The sequence below is a fragment of the Scyliorhinus torazame genome, chromosome 18 (assembly GCF_047496885.1).
Source record: "Scyliorhinus torazame isolate Kashiwa2021f chromosome 18, sScyTor2.1, whole genome shotgun sequence".
NCBI lineage: Eukaryota > Metazoa > Chordata > Chondrichthyes > Carcharhiniformes > Scyliorhinidae > Scyliorhinus > Scyliorhinus torazame.
The window spans coordinates 126156314-126174380 of record NC_092724.1 but is presented as its reverse complement, the minus strand read 5'-3'; the positions used below and the strand labels follow the sequence as shown (position 1 = coordinate 126174380).

At 46.1% G+C, this 18067-nt stretch overlaps 1 protein-coding gene across 21 annotated transcripts in view; it reads right to left on the bottom strand.

Moving 5' to 3' along the window:
* tnrc6c1 (trinucleotide repeat containing adaptor 6C1) overlaps positions 1-18067 on the bottom strand; it is an 881061-nt gene that overhangs the window by 73428 nt on the left and 789566 nt on the right. For 20 of the 21 annotated variants that reach the window (XM_072483296.1, XM_072483314.1, XM_072483305.1 and 17 more), the window contains one exon: positions 15151-17781. The exons of the other annotated variant lie outside the window; for it this stretch is intronic. In XM_072483296.1, coding sequence (XP_072339397.1) covers positions 15151-17781 — 2631 coding nt within the window. The remainder of the gene's footprint in view (positions 1-15150; positions 17782-18067) is intronic. 21 annotated transcript variants of the gene reach the window in all.

Below are 18067 nucleotides of genomic sequence, written 5' to 3'. Positions count from 1 at the left end.
TTTTTAAGAGACTCATTAGTTTATGTACCCCACCTTTCTTTTAACATTTGAAAAAAATATTTGAATACATTTAATTATACAGGGCAATAGCTTAATTGAAAATGGACAAGAGCAGCCAATTTTCAAATTGTCGCGCTGTTTTGCTTAAATTGATAAAAGTAAACATTTTTTAAAATGTACATTCATTTGCTCTAATTCAGGAAACATGGTGTGCCTTCATTGACATTGCTTTTTTTAGAATTGGGAAAAAGTGCACAATGTCTAGATTGGTGTGGGCAGTAATTGAACTAATGTACAAATAGTTTACATTAACATGCTCCTGGTTAATCACAGGCAGAAAGCATCCAAAATTAGTTGAGCAAACTACAGCATACGTTATTTCATTTCGTCACTGGAATTACATTTTCATAATGAAGTTACTTAATCTTTTATTCTATAAAATAAAGTGGCCAACCAACCAAATTCATTAATCATTTTCAAGAAAGTTAGGCTAAGAACAAGCTTCTGACTTGAAATAATTTTAGGGGACTGCAACATTTGGAATCCATTTCTTCATCTATTATAACTTTTACTATTAATATAATCGAATGAAAATTAAATAACACACAATGCACACAAAAGGTTCTAATTAGTATTAATTTGTGGTTATTAATGGTAAAAGCTAATGGTTCCCAAACTTCAGTGATACAATATACTCTACATAAGTAAAAAAAACAGCATATCTCCCAATGATGTGATCATTTACAATTCCGGAATAATTTTTAAAATGCTGCACTTTTCCCCAAAGGGTATTTATTAGGCCAGGTATTTTTAAACAGTAGCTACACAAAACAAATTTACATAAACTTACATCTAAACTAGAAAATACAAAAACATCCTATTATCACTTAATGTAGGCTTGACTCTATATCCCATGTAAATCATGCAGAAACATAAGCTGTAGGTACTGAAGGGGCTTGAGACTTGTGCGCTAAATTTTTGCTTGCGGTAGCTCATTTGAAACCCTCAATTTAATTCCATATTAAAACATCCCCCAAAAACATTTCTAAATTTTGAGTTCCACATGTTTTGGAATCTTAAATTAACTATTTGGCTAAACAAAACACAATTAAGCAAGACTAATGCAAAATAAACCAAGCAGTCAGACACACAAATGTGGTGGCATAAATGAGAATATCATGGAATATTTTAGTAGCATTACAGTTTGATTTTACGAGGATTAATCATTTTCTACTCATTTTTGATTTCCACTAATAAAAATGATTCAATGTTTGAATGTACTGTTTTGCTGAGGACATTTGTCAGTTTATAAAAGTAGGAGGGGTAAAAGAAAGGATCACAACTGGCATCACAGGATACTTGGTGAAATGCATTTTTCCCCCCAAGAGTCATCTCTGGAGCAAAACGGAGTTTGGTTGAGTCTGCTTGACAAATCCATATTACCCATCCAGCTCCAGAAGCAAGTACTCCAAAAGAATAAAGAAACAAAGGATGAAATATGTGGAAATGTATAAATAAATCCTAACTCCAGGTTTACAATCACTTAAAATGCTACACTAGTTTGATAAAGGTAATTAATAGGGTTTACAAACTGTACTTTATAATATCCAAAATATTTTCTTCTACTACTTTGATCAGTATTCTTGCAAGTCATTAAAATATCAATTAAATATAAACTATACTATGACAATCTGCAACTTGAAGTACTTTTTGACATCAGAACTCTCTCCAGATCATCTAATCACCAAATTTATCTGGTGATAGGTGTACGTGCATGACTGGAACAGTGATGACAACTATTTTGAAATCATTAACATAGTTGCAAGGGGTAAGGGGTAAAAGGATAATTGCCCGTGTTATTGCACAAACACGTTTCCTTACAGAAATTAACCTTCATCAAATAATAAAATGACCACTTTCTGCAGAAAAAAAGAGAAAATTAAAAATATTCAATTCCTCAATGCCTGAAAGACAAATTCAGTGGCAAAGTTAATGTATCAAGTTGCCACAATACACTCAATATTACATTCCTATTTTACGTGGAATCCATACGTTGTGAAAAACATGGGAGTCTGAACAGTTTGCACCTCCCAAATTTCATTCTTCGCTCCCTCAAGGATATAGGCCTGGATTTCCATCCTCTAGGTAAATAGTGTGAAACAGGAAAATTCTCGGCTCGGCCCTCCTGCTGCAGGAGAAAATGCCTGCAAAGGCGAGATCTAGACTGCTAGGGTTAAGTGTGGGCTAGAGTAGGGCAAGCTGACACTGGAAAAAGTTTGAAGGAAGCTATAGGGGCTGCTGGGTAGCGTAGCAGGATGTTTAAAAGATACGGTGCGGTTGGAGTTTGTCCAATTGAAATAAAAACAGCCCTCCAGCCCTCACCAAGCACCCTCCAAAATCTCCATGCTCCATCCACCTCACCCAATTTTGCTTTCCCCCTCCACCTACCCCATCATACACCTCATGCCACGCTCTGCCCTTCCACCCACTTCCCATGGCACCTCATGCTCCTATACCAAGCTATGCATTTCCATGCCCATAGTGTACAGCAGGTCAATGAACTCTATCGTAAGGATGTGTAAAAAAAAAAAAAACTTTAAAAAGTAATTCATTCATAACTTTCCCTAATGCTAAAGAAAGTAATTTCACCAAATTAATAAATGTTAAAAATCTAGTCCCTTTAAAGTATATGAACATGCAAATTAGGGGTAGGCCACTCAGCCCATCACGCCTGATCCACCATTCAATGAGATCATGGCTTATCTGATTGTAGGACTCCATTCCCACCATCCCCTTCACTCCCTTATCAACAATCTACCTGGCTCTGCTTTAAAAATATTCAAGACTCTTCTTCCACCGCCTTTTGAAAGAACAAATTCTGCTAATCTCAAGTCATAAATGGGCAACCCCTTATTTTTAAGCAGTGACCCCATAGTTCTAAATTCTTCCACATGAGGAACCAACCGTTCCACATTCACTTGTCAAGTCACCTCAGGATCGTAGATGTTTCAATCAAATCGCTTTTACATTTCTAAACTCTAGCACATACAAGTCCAGCCTGACCAGTCTTCTCATAAGAACACTCCAGTAAACCTTTTTTGAACTGCTTCCAACGCATTTACGTCGTTCCTTAGGAGACCAATACTGTACAGATGTGGTCTCACCAGTTCATTATATAACAAAATCACAACCCTTCTACCGTTATATTCAATTCCCCATGAAATACACAAGAACATTCTATTAGCTTTCCTCATCACTTGCTGTACCTGCAGACTGACTTATGTACAAGGACACCCAGATCCCTCTGCATTTCAAAGCTCTGCACCCTTTCATTTAGATAACACGCACCTTTTTTTATTTTTCCAGCCAAACTGGACAATTTCATATTTCCTCACACAATATTCCATTTGCCAAATCGTCCCCCTCTCAGTTTATCTATATTCCTTCGCAACTTCCTTTTCATAGTCATACAGCACAGAAAGAGGCCCTTCAGCCCAAATTGTCTACGCGGTCATCAAACACCTGTCTATTCTCATCACATTTTCCAACAGTTGGTCCGTAGACTTGTATTCTATGGCATTTCAAATGCTCATCTAAATGCTTCTTAAACGTCGAGAGGGTTCCCACCTCTATCACCATTGCAGACAGCGAGTTCCAGATTCTTACCACCCTCTGGGTGAAAACCCCTCTAAATCCCCTGCCAATTACCTTCAATTTTTGCACACAATACTCTAGCTGTCGCCTAACAATCGCTGTTCTTGTAGTCTATATCTCGGCTAATTAATGCAAGCATCCCATGTGCCTTTTTAACCACCTTATCTACCTATCCTGTTGCATTCAGGGACCTCTGGACATGCACCCAAGGTCCCTCTGGACTTCCTAGCTGTAAAGGTATGGGGAAAATTAAGATTAAAAAATAAAATTGGCACAAAATAAAAAAAGGAGTTGATATGGGCAGTGTCTGAAGAGATTTTGATATGCAAATTAGTATATCAATGAGAAAAGCAAGTGTTGATCTATGACTAGGAGAAAACAATAGGGTGTAGAAGAGGTGACTTCAAAGTGGATAGGCAAAGGAATTGGCACTTCTATGCCAAATGCCGGGTCCAGAGGGCGAGTAACATCAAATGGAAAAAATGACATATCCATAGCATATAGAGAAAGTGACACAGTAGCATCTACCATCACAGCCACACTCAGCTGCAGAAACAGTCTCCCAAAAGCAAGGTATTACCAAACAGGCAGCCAGTTAAGATCCAAAACTCGAACCAAGATGATTTCACCTTTGCTGAAACTATTCTTAAGTATCCCAGACTCTCTATCCCTGAACCCAACTTGCCAGTTCACTTTAGCTAGCTCTGCTTTCATGTCCTCGTAATTGCCATTATTTAAGTTCAAAATACTAGTCTTGCATCCACTTTTCTCTCCCTCAAACTGAATGAAAAATTCAATCATATTATGATTGCTGTTACCTTTCGTATAGATCATGGGGATGCCTCCCTTATAGGTCATTAATTAATCCCATCTCATTGCACAATAGCGGGTCTCGGATAGCCTGCACTCTGATTGACTTCAGAACTCACTGCTCGAAGAAACTATCCCAGAAACATTCTATGAATTCCCTGTTTGTGTCACCATAGCTTATATTACTTTTCCAATCTATACATGTAGATTAAAATCCACCATGATTACTGCCGTACCTTCCTGACAAGCTCCCATCATCTCTTTCTTTATACTTTGTCATACCATGGTGGTACGGTTCGGGGCCTGTACAATAATTCTGGAACTAACTTTTATCATTTCTCAACCCTACACAAACCGCTTTTACATCACGGGCGGGATTCTCTGAGCGGCCGCGCCATTGACCGAGCCCCCCCCCCCCCACCATTCACCGATGACAACTGGCCGAGTTCCCCGCGGTGTGGTTCTAACCACGTTTTGCCTGTCGGGAACGGTCGGCGACAGCTGCGGACTTAGTCTGTGGCCGCCCTAGTGGGGGGCGGGGGGATCCTTCACCGCTGGGGGTGGGGTGGCTCAGGGATAGCCAGGCTAGCGATCGGGGGCTACTGATCCATGGGCGCACGCGATCTCGGGGGGGGGGGGCCCTATATTGTTGGGGCTACTCCACGTTGCGAGTCCGCCATGTCACGCGGGGTGGCCGCCGGAGGCCGACGCCGTGCGCATGCGTGGACCCCCAACCGAAAGTGCAGGGCCCCGTATCGACAGGCAGAGCTGCGTGGAGTACTCAGGGGCCCTGCTAGCCCCTTCAAGTAGGAGAATCACTCTGGACTTTCTTCAAGAAAATCCAGAGTGAAATGCCTGCGTTTTGACTCTGGAGTGGGGACATAGCCCCATTATTGGAGAATCCCGCCCCATGTTTTACTAAACGTATGTCATCCCTCTCTATTATGCCAATACCATGAATTAAGAGAGCCACCCGTCCATTTTTCCTCGCTTCATATCCTTCCTGAATGGCATGTACCCATCAATATGCAGGTTCTAATCTGTCATCCTGCAGTCTTGTCTCTCTAACGGTCATTATTTCTATTTGCATGCTCAGTTCATCAGTTCTATTTTGAATGCTACATGCATTCAGAGCCTTCAGTTTAGTCCTTTTATTTATTTGATAAACAATTTTATTGAGGCATTTTGGCATAGTAAACAACAAGTGTGCAACGAACAATCAACATAGTGCGAAAACCAACTCCCCTCCTACAAGAACCCGCCTAACTACCCCATTAATCTACGCTGCCCTAACACCCCCCCCCCCCCCCCCCTCACGATTAGTTTTCCGCTAAGTCGTCGATAAATGGTTGCCACCTCCGGGCGAACCCTGACAGTGACCCGCTCACAGCGAACTCAATTTTCTCCAGACCGAGAAAGCTCACCATATCAGATAGCCAGGCCTCCGACTTCAGGGGCTTTGAGTCCCTCTATGCCAGCAGAATTCGTCACCGGGCTATCAGGGAAGCAAAGGCCAAAACGTCAGCCTCGCTCTCCTCCTGGACTCCCGGGTTCTCGGAAACCCCCAAAATTGCCACCTCTGGACTCATCACCACCCTTGTTTTCAGTACCCGGGGAATAACGTCCGCGAATCCCTGCCAGTACCCCCCGATGTTTTGGACATACCAGAATAAGTGGACATGGTTCGCTGGTCCTATCGAACATCTGGCGCACCTGTTGTAGCCATCTGGGATGGCCACTTACAACTAGGTACAGAGAAACTCGCAAAGCCTAGCGGGTAAAATGGACAAGCCAAGACTCAGGCAGGCTCAGAGCCTGAAATGCATATTTGCAAGCAAGAAGTCCAGGCGGTATCGAAACTCCGACCAATTAGCATTTTAATGGGGCTGATTAGCATTTGATGCCCATCTTCACCAAAACAAAGGACTGGTACTCACGCAACCGGTACAGTCCCAGACATTTCGGCACCATTCCCTGTTCAAGGGAAACGCAAACAACGGGGTCAATGACCACTTGGGACACGTCCAGCCATCCAGATCCTCGCCCACTTATTGATTAGGAATCGAACGGAGTGATCAGCGATCACCCAATTAGTAGGGCCCAAACTGAAGGACCACCCAAAAGAGCCCCTAAGTATAAGAAGAGCCCGCTACATGTTCCGCCTCTCTTGGACCTGGTACCCCAGTCACGGCCATCTCCAAGTGCAGCAACACTAGAAGCGTACAAGTTCAATGCTCGCTACCAGACGGATGAGCCTAGCTGAGCAGCAGTTACTCCTTCGGACCAGAGAAGATCCAGAATCGAACAGCGGCCACTGTTCTCTGACCTAAGTCGGGTGCCCAAGTTAAGTACAGGTTGTCTTAGTCGAAAGGTGTAGTTAACTAGTAGTATTTATGTTGCATGACTAATTGTGTGTAAATAAAGTACCCTTGACCTTGAACTAACTAACTGGTGTTTGGCTCTTTGATCGATAGCCGGTTGAAACTTGTGGTGGTTTCATTTCAAACCTGGCGACTCTAAGCATTAGGACATAGATAACATAGAAAGAAGGGCAAATTCACGGATTGCCATAATTGGAACAGAGCCACAGAAAGGACAGAGTAAAAGAGAAGAAAAGGCAACACTGTCCTCTAATCCAAAGAATTTACTCATCCGGGCCACTGTCATGTGGGCCCGGTGGGCGACCTTAAATTGAATCAGGCTGTGCCTAGCGCATGTTGCGGTCGCGTTTACCCTGCTCAACGCCTCCGCCCATAAGCCCTCTTCTATCTCACCTCGGAGCTCCTCTTCCCACTTAAGCTTCAGCTCCTCGGTCTGCGACTCCTCAGCCCCCATAAGTTCTTTGTATATAACTGAGACCCTCCCCTCCCCCACTCATCCACTGGACACTACACTGACCTGGATCCCCCCAAGTGGCAGGCGTGGGAAGGATGGAATCTGTCTGCGTAGAAAGTCCCGCTCCTGCAAGTACCTGAAATCATTCCCTGTCGCCAGCCCAAATTTCTCCTCTAGCGCCCTCATGCTCGGGAAGCTCCCTTCCAAGAACAGATCCACCATCCTCTCAATCCCAGCCCTCCGCCATGCTCGGAACCCACCGTCCATATTCCCCCCCAGGGCAAACCGGTGATTGTCGCAAATTGGGGACCAAACTGATGCTCTCACTTCCCCCACATGCCTTCTCCATTGGCCCCAGATCCGCAAGGTCACCACCACTATAGGGCTGGTGGAGTACCGTGCCGGGGGGAGCGGCAGGGGTGCCATAACCAGGGCTGCCAAGCTGGTGCCCCTGCACGAAGTGGACTCCAACCGCCCCCGCACCCACCATCCACTTCCTTATCATAGTTATGTTGGCCGCACAGTAGTAATTACTAAAGTTTGGCAGCACCAGTCCCCCTTCCCCTCGGTTCCTCTTGAGCATCAATCTCCTCACCCGCGGGGACTTTCCCGTCCACACAAATCCCATAATCATGTTATTGACCTTCTTGAAAAAAGATCGCGGAATGAAAATGGGGAGACACTGGAATATGAACAGGAATCTCGGGAGGATCGTCATTTTAACCGTCTGCACTCTCCCCGCTCGTGTCAGTGGGAGCGCATCCCACCTCCGTAACTCGACCCTCATTTGCTCCACCAACCGAGATAAGTTCAACTTGTGCAACCGGCCCCAGTCCAACGCCACCAGTATCCCTAAGTATCTAAAACTGTCCCCTACTAACCTAAAAGGCAGCCCCCTCAGCCGACTCTCCTGGCCACTTGCCTGGACTACAAACAACTCACTTTTTGCCATGTTCAGTTCATACCCCGAGAACCGGCCAAATTCCCTCAGGATTCCCATGATTTCACCATCCCAGCCACTGGATCAGAGATGTATAAGAGCAGGTTGTCAGCGTACAATGAAACTTTGTGTTCCAGCCCCCCCCCCGTACCAGCCCCTTCCAACCCCTAGAAGCTGTCAGGGCAATTGCCAGCAACTCTATTGCTAGCGCTAACAGCAGTGGGGAGACGGGGCACCCCGCCTTGTTCCTCGGTACAGTCTAAAATAGTCAGACGTCGTCCTATTCGTCCCAACACTAGCCTCCGGAGCCTGGTACAGCAGTCTAACCCAGTCGATAAAGCCCTCCCCGAACCCAAATCATCCCAGCACCTCCCATAAGTAGTCCCACTCAACCCGGTCGATCGCCTTCTCGGCATCCATTGCCACAACTATCTCTGCCTCCCTACTCTCCGGGGGCATCATGATCACATTCAGCAGCCTTCTTAGGTTGGCCACCAGCTGCCTGCCCTTGACGAACACGGTTTGATCTTCCATAATAACGTCCAGCACACAGTCCTCCATCCTAGCTGGTAAGAGCTTGGCCAGTATTTTAACATCTACATTGAGCAGAGAGATCGGCCGAGAGGACCCACATGCCTCCGGGTCTTTGTCCCGTTTCAATATCAGGGAGATGGTGGCCTGTGACATCGTCGGGGGGAAAACCCCTCTGTCTCTAGCCTCGTTAAAAACCCTAACCAGCACTGGCCCCACTATCTCAGAGAACTTTTTATAAAACTCCACCGGATATCCATCCGGCCCCAGGGCTTCACCCGATCGTATGGCCCTCAAGCCCCCCAATATTTCTTTGGTCCTAATCGGGGCCCCCAGCCCGTCCACCAACCCCCGACCCGCTTTTGGGACGGTCAGTACATCCAGAAAGCGCCTCATCCCCTCCGTCCCCACAGGGGGCTCAGAGGTGTAAAGCTTACTATAGAGGTCCCTGAACACCTTGTTCAGCCCTGCCGGATCTCCTACCAAGATTCCCCCCCGCCCCCCGTCGACTACCTTCCCTATTTCCCTGGCCGCCTCCCTCTTCCTCAGTTGCTGTGCCAGCATTCTACTGGCTTTCTCCCCGTGCTCATAGGTCGCACCCCTCGCCTTCCTAAGCTGCTCCACAGCCTTACCTGTGGACAACACCCCAAACTCAGCCGGTCGCCTTCGTCGTTCCCTTAATAGTTCTGCCCTCGGGTTCTCCGCATATCTCCTGTCTACCTGTAAGATCTCATTTACCAGTCGGTCTGTTTCTGCCCTGTCTTTCCCGTCTGTCCTGTCCCTATGTGCTTGAATCGAGATCAGCTCCCCTCTCACCACTGCCTTCAGCGCCTCCCAGAGCACCGCAGCTGAGACTTCCCCTGCGTCATTGACTTGCAGGTAGTTTGCATACATTTCCTCACCCTCTCACACACCGCCTCAGCCGCCAACAAACCGACCTCTAGCCTCCATTGAGGGCGCTGAAAACTTTCCTTGCAGACCTGCAGATCCACCCAGTGTGGAGCATGGTCCGAAATAGCGATTACTGAATATTCTATGTCTGTCACCGCCGCCAGCAAATCCCTGCTCATGATGAAAAAATCAATTCGGGACATGCGAATAGAACGAAAACTCTTCCCCATCGGCCGATTAGCCCTCCATGGATCAGCCCTCCCCCTATTTGCTCCATAAACCCACTCAGTTCTTTTGCCATTGCCTGCCCCTTACCCGTTTTTGAACACGACCGGTCTAGGCCGGTGTCATAGAGTCATAGAATTTACAGTGCAGAAGGAGGCCATTCGGCCCATCGAATCTGCACCAGCTCTTGGAAAGAGCACCCTACCCAAGGTCCACACCTCCACCCTATCCCCATAACCCGGTAACCCCACCCAACACCAAGGGCAATTTTGGACACTATGGGCAATTTAGCATGGCCAATCCACCTAACCCGCACATCTTTGGACTGTGGGAGGAAACCGGAGCACCCGGAGGAAACCCACGCGCACACGGGGAGGATGTGCAGTGACCCAAGCCGGAATCGAACCTGGGACCCTGGAGCTGTGAAGCATTTGTGCTATCCACAATGCTACCGTGCTGCCCAAAGGACTGTGCCCAAAGGGGTCACGGACTGTGTTAAAATCACCTCCCATAATCAGCCTGTGCGAGTCCAGGTCAGGTATCTTCCCGAGCAGTCTCTTAATAAAATCCACATCGTCCCAATTTGGGGCATATACGTTGACCAAAACTACCCTCATCCCCTCGAGCTTACCACTCACCATGACAAATCTGCCTCCCCCAAGTATTACCCACCTCGAATTGCACCCGCTTGTTAACCAAAATCACAACCTCCCTGGTTTTAGTGTCCAGCCCCGAATGGAAGACCTGGCTAATCCAGCCCTTCCTTAATCTGACCTGGTCAGCTACTTTCAGATGAGTCTCCTGAAGCATTATTACGGCTACCTTCAGCGCCCTCAGATGCGTGAACACACGTGCCCTTTTTACCGGCCCGTTTAACCCTCTAACGTTCCAGGTGATCAGCCTGGTTGAGGGGCACCGTCACTTCCTCCCCCCCCCCCCCCCCCCCCCCCCAATCGCCGATCAGCCATCTCCTTTCTTGGGGCCGCTCCTAGCCCGTGTCACGCTTTCCCTGGCCTGCTTCCTGGCAGCCCCCACCTCTGACCTCCTCCATGTTACCAAACCCAAATCCCTCCCTCGTCAGCACATCAACTACCCCCCTTCCCTCCCCAACAACAACACCCTGTAACCTAACCCCTGCCATAGACCAGCTCACCCAGCTAGCCTGGTGATTGTCGACTAAAGCGGCAACAAGTCTCCCATCTATTGTTCCCTCTGGCCTATCCCCCCTGCCCATCAGCACCATTTCCCCAAACCAGCCATCCTCGAGCAAATGCTCTGAAGAAAAAATAAATAAGGAACAAAGAAAACCCCGACGCTAGTGCAAATCGAATAAAACAAAATAAATAATAGGCACTTCCAACCACCCCGATCAGAACACAAAAAGCCCCCAGCACCAAATACCTTAACTACCCTCTTTTTCCAGTGAAAACTCGTGTACAGAAGAGAAAAAAACCAACACAACACAAGAAAAATGTGTAAACATCGCTTAGTAACTTTTTAACTGGAGTCCAAAAAGTCCTTAGTTCGACACCAGCCCTTTTCTCTTGGCGAAGTCCATCGCGTCCTCGGGCTCCTCAAAGTAATGGTGCCGTCCCTCGTGCGTGACCCAAAGGAGGGCCGGGTACAGCAGCCCAAACTTCACCTGCTTCTTAAACAGAATCTCTTTGACTTGCCTGTAGCCTGCCCTCCTTCTGGCCACCTCCACGCTCAGGTCCTGGTAGATGCGCAAGACACTAGTGTTCCAATGGCAGCTCCGCGTGTGCTTGGCCCACTGTGGCACCCACTCGTCTAGGAACCTGTGGAACTTGACCACCATCGCGGGGGGGCCTTGTCAACGCTCTGTGTGCCCTGTCCACCTCCAACGGGCGAGGGAAGACATCATCCGCCAACAGCTTTTGGAACAGGTCTGCCACATACGCCGCGGCATCCTCTCCCCCTCAGGGAGACCAACAATTCCCAAATTCTGCCGAAGGGACCTATTTTCCAGGTCCTCCACCTTTTCCAGAAGCCTTTTTTGTTGGTCTTTCAGCCTCTCCACCTCCACCACCGTTTGGTGATCCTCCTGCTCCTTTTCCAGCTTCTGGATCGTCCGATCCTGGGCATCCAGCCTGTGCTCCAGGCGCTCGATTTATTTCTGAATCGGGTCTAAACTGTCCCGTTTCAGCGCGGTGAAGCCTTCTTGGATGACCTTCAGCAGATGCTCCATTGTTGGCTGGGCTGTCTGCACCGGGGTCCGGACATTGGCCACATTGTCTTCAACAGCAGCTTCTACACTGCCCTTGTTTGCCCACTTCTTCAACGGTTTGTGATTCTTTCTGCTCCTTAATTCCATATACCTATATTTGGAGTCAGTGCCTGAGTGCCTATGCCTTCAGATCCAGCGCTCAAAAGTACACAAAAGTCGGGGGAAAAGGTCCAAAAGTCCGACCGGATCGAGAGCCACCAAATGTGCGATTTACACCCTCATAGCCGCCACCGGAAGTCTTAGTTCTTTTATTTTTAATCCCTAGCCGGATCTGCAGATGTACTCTTACGAGTACTCTCTAGCATTCCCTCCAACATTCCCCCCCACATTAGTATCTTTCTCTTTTGCCTTGATCCTATTCTTCAATTTATCACCTCTTCACAAATTTGATCCTTTGCCCCCACTATTTAGTTTTCTTTTTAAATTTAGACTACCCAATTCTTTTTTTCCCCCAATTAAGGGGCAATTTATCATGGCCTATCCACCTACCTGCACATCTTTCGGGTTGTCAGGGTGAGACCCACGCAGACACGGGGATAATGTGCAAACTTCAGACGGACAGTGACCAGGGGCAGGGATCGAACCCGGGTCCTCGGCCCAGATGATTTAGTTTAAAACCATCTCTACTTCCCTAGTTAGGCGGCTGGCTAGAACACAGGTCCCAGGATGGTTCAGATGTAGACCGTGCCAACGGTACAGCCCCTATTTTCCCTAATACGGGTGCCAGTGCCCCACAAACTGGAGCACACTTCATGCACACCACTCTTTGAGCCATGCACTCATTTCTTTGATCTTATATGCCCATGTCAATTTATACCACCTTTGAGGTTCAGCTTCTTAATTTAACACCTAGCTCCTTATTCTGTCTATGCAGAACCACTTTCCTTGTCTTGGCTATGTTGTTGGTACTTACATGGACACAAAAATAGATCTTCTCACTCCCAAGTATCTCTCTAGCCCTGAGCCGATGTTCTGAACCCTGGCACCAGGCAGGCAACATAGCCTTCTAGATTCTTGCTCTTTGCTGCAGAGAACAATGTCAATTCGTCTCACCAGACTGTCTGCTACTACTGGCTTAAACAACCTCAAGCCTGTCGCGATAACTAAAAAAGCGGAGGCTCCTGCACGCATGTCCTCTGGGTCCCCTTATTGTCGCTGACCACTGACCATATCAGAAGACCTTATCCTATGTGACCACCCCTTCCTCTCTGATGCATCGGTGCCTGCAGCTTGGCCTCCAGTTCAACAACACTGTGTCTAAGTTCCTTGAGCCTCAAATCACTTACTGCAGATGTGTTTGTCCTGGATCACAAGAGCGCAGAAGCTCCAAAAGATGCGGCAGCCGTGCCACATCACCTGCCCTGCCAACCTTAATATGTTTTAAATAACTAAATTATTTTCCTTTTTAAATACATTTTATGAACTTTACTACCAGTTTGCCTACAATTTTAAACCTCAAAAATCGAATAGACCATATCCACTTGCCAGATACTGACCATATAGCTAGCTTCTTACCCTGTAAAGAACCAACTCCTCCAGGGTCAAAAAGTTAGCAAAGCAAAGGACATCTCCTCCCTCACTCACCAATTCCCGTTGTTCTTGTTCAAAGTCGTGGAAGTCAAACTAAGAGGCCTATATTTATATGCTCTGAAACTAAAGACTTGGCTCAGTCCAGGTATAGAAAAAAAGTTTAAGTTGTTCTCCAGTGGAGAGTTTCCCTGCTTAAGCCGAAGTCGTACTCCAGCAATATCAATAACAAAACCTACAAACCCTTGAAATCACTTAATGTTGTATTAGCAAACATTGTGAAATGGACAGAGCGGTCAAATCAAGAAATGTTTCCTCTTGGGTGCAGGTGTCTCAATACACGTGATAGTGGCCTGGACAACTGACACTTGTTATTTTTTCAACATGGACGAAAGTTATGAATGAATTACTTTTTAAAGCTTTTATTTTTACTTGACTGTTACTATAGAGTTCATTGGTTCTAGACAGTGTGATGAATGTATGAGTTTCAGATATATTATGTTATATGTTTTTGGTGCAGTAAGGTTTGTATATTCACTGGTCTGCTGGCTAGAAACTCCTTAATATTGGTGTTATTTTTGTCCTTAAAACAGAAACTCAACACATGGTGCCATTTAAATCATCTTCTGTAATGCAGTATTCCAAGGCAATTGAATTTGAAGCATAGAGTGATACAGCATAGAGGGAGGCTACTTGGTCCATCATGACTTTGCAGCTATTCACTTACCTGCTTTCTTCTCCCCAGAACCTTGAAATGTTCTCCCTACAATAATTTATTTATCCAATTCTCTTCACAAGTTATTGTTGACACTGCACCCTTTCAGGCAGAGCATTGCAGATCATAACGCAAGATGGTTCCTTTGGCAATTATCTTAATTTTGTGTTTTGCTATTTACCTTTTCATCACAGAGAACAACTTTGACTTATTTGCTCCATCAAACTCTTATAAGTTTGAACATGCCTATCAAATTTCATCGTAATGACCTTTGCTCAATGGAAAATGGCACCAGTTTCTCTAGTTTGTCCACATTACTGGTGTGCTCCATCCCTGGTACCATTTGAGTACATCACCTTTGCACCCATTTCAAGGCCTTGACATCTTACATAAGGTATGGTGCCCAGAATTTGCCACAACACACTGCTGGTATCAAACCAGTGATTGATAAAAGTTTAGCAGAACTTCCTGGCTTTTGTACTCTTTGCCTCTATGAAGGCAAAGAATCTAACATGCATTAACAGCTGCTTATCCTGCTACTTTCAAAGACTTTATCCATATCTAAGCATTTCAGCCATAACTCAAATGACACCGGACACTGCATGCATCCTGCATTTCTTCTTCAGTGTCAGGAATTAAGGCATGCATTTCTTCTTCAGTGTCAGATTAATGGCAAATTGCAGTTTTCAGAAGTTCATAAAATATCAAACTTGAATTATATAGGTCAACCGAAGTATCACGTTTCTAAAAGAAAATTGAAATGTTACCGATTCCTACCTGGACCAAGTAGTGGAGACCGGTTTTGCGTGGCACTTGACTGATGAGGCTGAGGTGGCTGTTGTTCAGCCACGGTGTTGTTGCTGCTTTGATTCACAGGATTGTTTCTATCCCACATGTTTACAGTCTTCTTATAATTGGTCGGGTCTCCCCAAGCTGAGGTACCATCATCAATCTCTATTTTGCGGCGAATCGATGGTGGGGAAGGCTCCTCCCAGCCAGTGGATTCACTGTCCTTCTGTTTTGTCGGCAAAGGTCCACCAACCCAACCCGAATTACACGGTTTAACAGAAGGAGCACCTCCCCAGTTGCTAACACTATTATCCTGAAGTTTATTTCCCCAGTTCTGTGGTGCACATGATTTTGAAGGCTCTCCCCAGCCTGTGTTTGGACTTGGCTTGATGTTGGTATTATTACCCCATCCACTAGACTGTGATCTGGTTGTCTCATTCCAATTAGGTCCAGTACGATTGTTTTCATTATCCCAACTAGATCCATTTTTTTTCCCCTCACTTAATGGTCCTGCAGCAGAATCAGTCCAATCTCCCCCTCCTCCACCACTTCCTGTTACTCCCACTCCTCCTGATGTCCAGCCTTGGTTGCTTTTCGGTCCTTCACCCCAATTTTGAGACTTGGATTTCTGAGAGTCTGCCCAAGTTTGAGGCTTCTCTTCCTGATTAGAAACCCCACCCCAAGTATGGCCACTTTTGGCAGCAGCAGCAGCAGCAGTAGAATTAGCAGAATCCCCCCAACCCCCTTGGCTATTGGACACTTTGTCTCCCCATCCTGTGTTATTAGACATGACTGCTGGTGGAGGATTTCCCCACCCAGATACTAAAGAGGTATTAGTACTGCTCATGCTGGATCCATCACTCCTCCCCCCAGAGTTTGAAGGCTGGGCAGCAGCTGAACCCCAGGCCTCAGTTCCAATGTCATTTTTTCGTTCAGACCTAGGGGTTTCTTGAATTTCCCAGGAAATGTTCTGCCTTACTGGTGTCTGTCCCCATCCAGAATTACACAAGACTCTAGGATCATGATCTGGCTTTGACGTAACACTCTGGACCAGCCCTTGCTGTTCAACCACCCCTTTATCAGTCTTTCGTCGGCTACTACCATGCCTTCCTCCATTTCTTCCGGTGCTTCCTTCATGATGGCTACCGCCACTTTCATTACTCCCCTCACTACCAGTGGTACCTGATTCAGAAGGTTTGGCCAAAGAGTTAATTTGTTCATTACCTTGCTGTGGAATAGGAGTTTGGCTGTTAACACAAAGACCCTCCCATCCACATGATCCTTTCCCATTGCCATTTGTTTCATTACTGGAATGCTGGTTAGAGAGTTTGCCCCATTCTCCATTTACACCATTACTAGTGTTCCTGTTGGATGGAGTGTTACCCCAAGCTCCAATGCTAGGGGGACCAGAGTGCAAGCCCCCAATGGTACCAGCCCTTGTCCATGGCAGTACCCTGGGACTGGTAGGGGGACCGGAGTCCCAAGCATTGCTTCCAATGTCCTTTTGTACAGCACAATTGGAATTGTTTGCTAATGTTTGTTTAGCACTTAATGCAGAATTCACAGTGTCTCCATTCCCCTGACTAAATGCCGAGTTACTGTTGGTGGGTGCAGGATTAGCATGTGGCACTCCCCACACTGAATTGCATGAAGGATTGTTCATTCCTTCGCCATTACGTCCATTGAGCTGAGAAACTGCAGATGACTCATTACCACCAGGAAGCTTTTGAAGATGGGATGGGTTTATTGCACCCATGCCTACTGACATTGCCCAGCCTCCTGGTACAGAAACATTAGGCAGTCCATTTGCTTGCATTGCATTGATAGGGTTTGGTGAAGAGTTTATGGGGTTAGTGTTATTTGGTCCATCAGTGTTAAGGTTCTGAGGTTGTATGCTGAAAGACACATTCTGTGAAGTGGACGTATGTGTATCTGTGCTCTCCTGCTGCAGCAAATTTCCCCAGGTGTTCAATGTACCTGTCGGACCATTATTATGGTTACTATAATTCTGATCAATTGGATTACTTGGACTACAAATATTTGAAGTGCTTCCTCCTCCTACAGTTCCTTGAATTTCTTGCCCAACTACAGGCCAGGCAGCTGGATTGGCATTCGGATTAAGATTCAGGTTAATGCCAGCAGTAGATGTAGAAGTGCCCCAACAGTTAGGATTTACACTTACAATACTATCCATCTTTCCACTTCCACTGGTAGCAGAGCAATGACCTACACCAGGGGCAGACCCTGGGGCAACAGCCCACACCCTGGATGAATTTCCATTTCCACCGTTTGCTCCACCTCCAATGGCACTCTGGTTTGAACTGCTTTGGACAAGTGCTCCATTACCACCATTATTGCAATTTTTGTTTTGTCCATTGAAGTTGCCTGGTGCACTCCCTGTAGCCATGCTACTATTATCTGAGCCACAGTTTGAGACAGAGTCAGTGTCTGTGCATTCTGAGGCAGTTTCAGTCTCGTTTCCAGAAATGGAAGGCCAAGCCTCTTTGTCACTTCCGTCTATTATCACTTTATCCCAGATGCTGTTTGGTTCACTTCTAAAGGGGGACTGTCCCCAGTGGGAATTTTCATAATGAGTTCCCAGACCACCGTGGCTGAGATCTGGAAAAGACCAAAGCAAAAGGATAGGACATATCTTACATCAAATATTTAAAACAAAGAATCACATGATGAAACTTCAGACAAAAATCACATTAAAAGCTTAAAAACAATTTACAAATTGAGGCTGCGACTGTGCATTGATAGAAGTTTAGTTCATAAGCTGAAACCTTACAAACATTTCCAAAAGGAAACAAGCATTTCTGCTGAAGTCCATTATCAACTGATCATAATTCCATTGCTATATTGACAGAGTGTTTTAAAAATCAATCGATAAAACTTCTGTTTG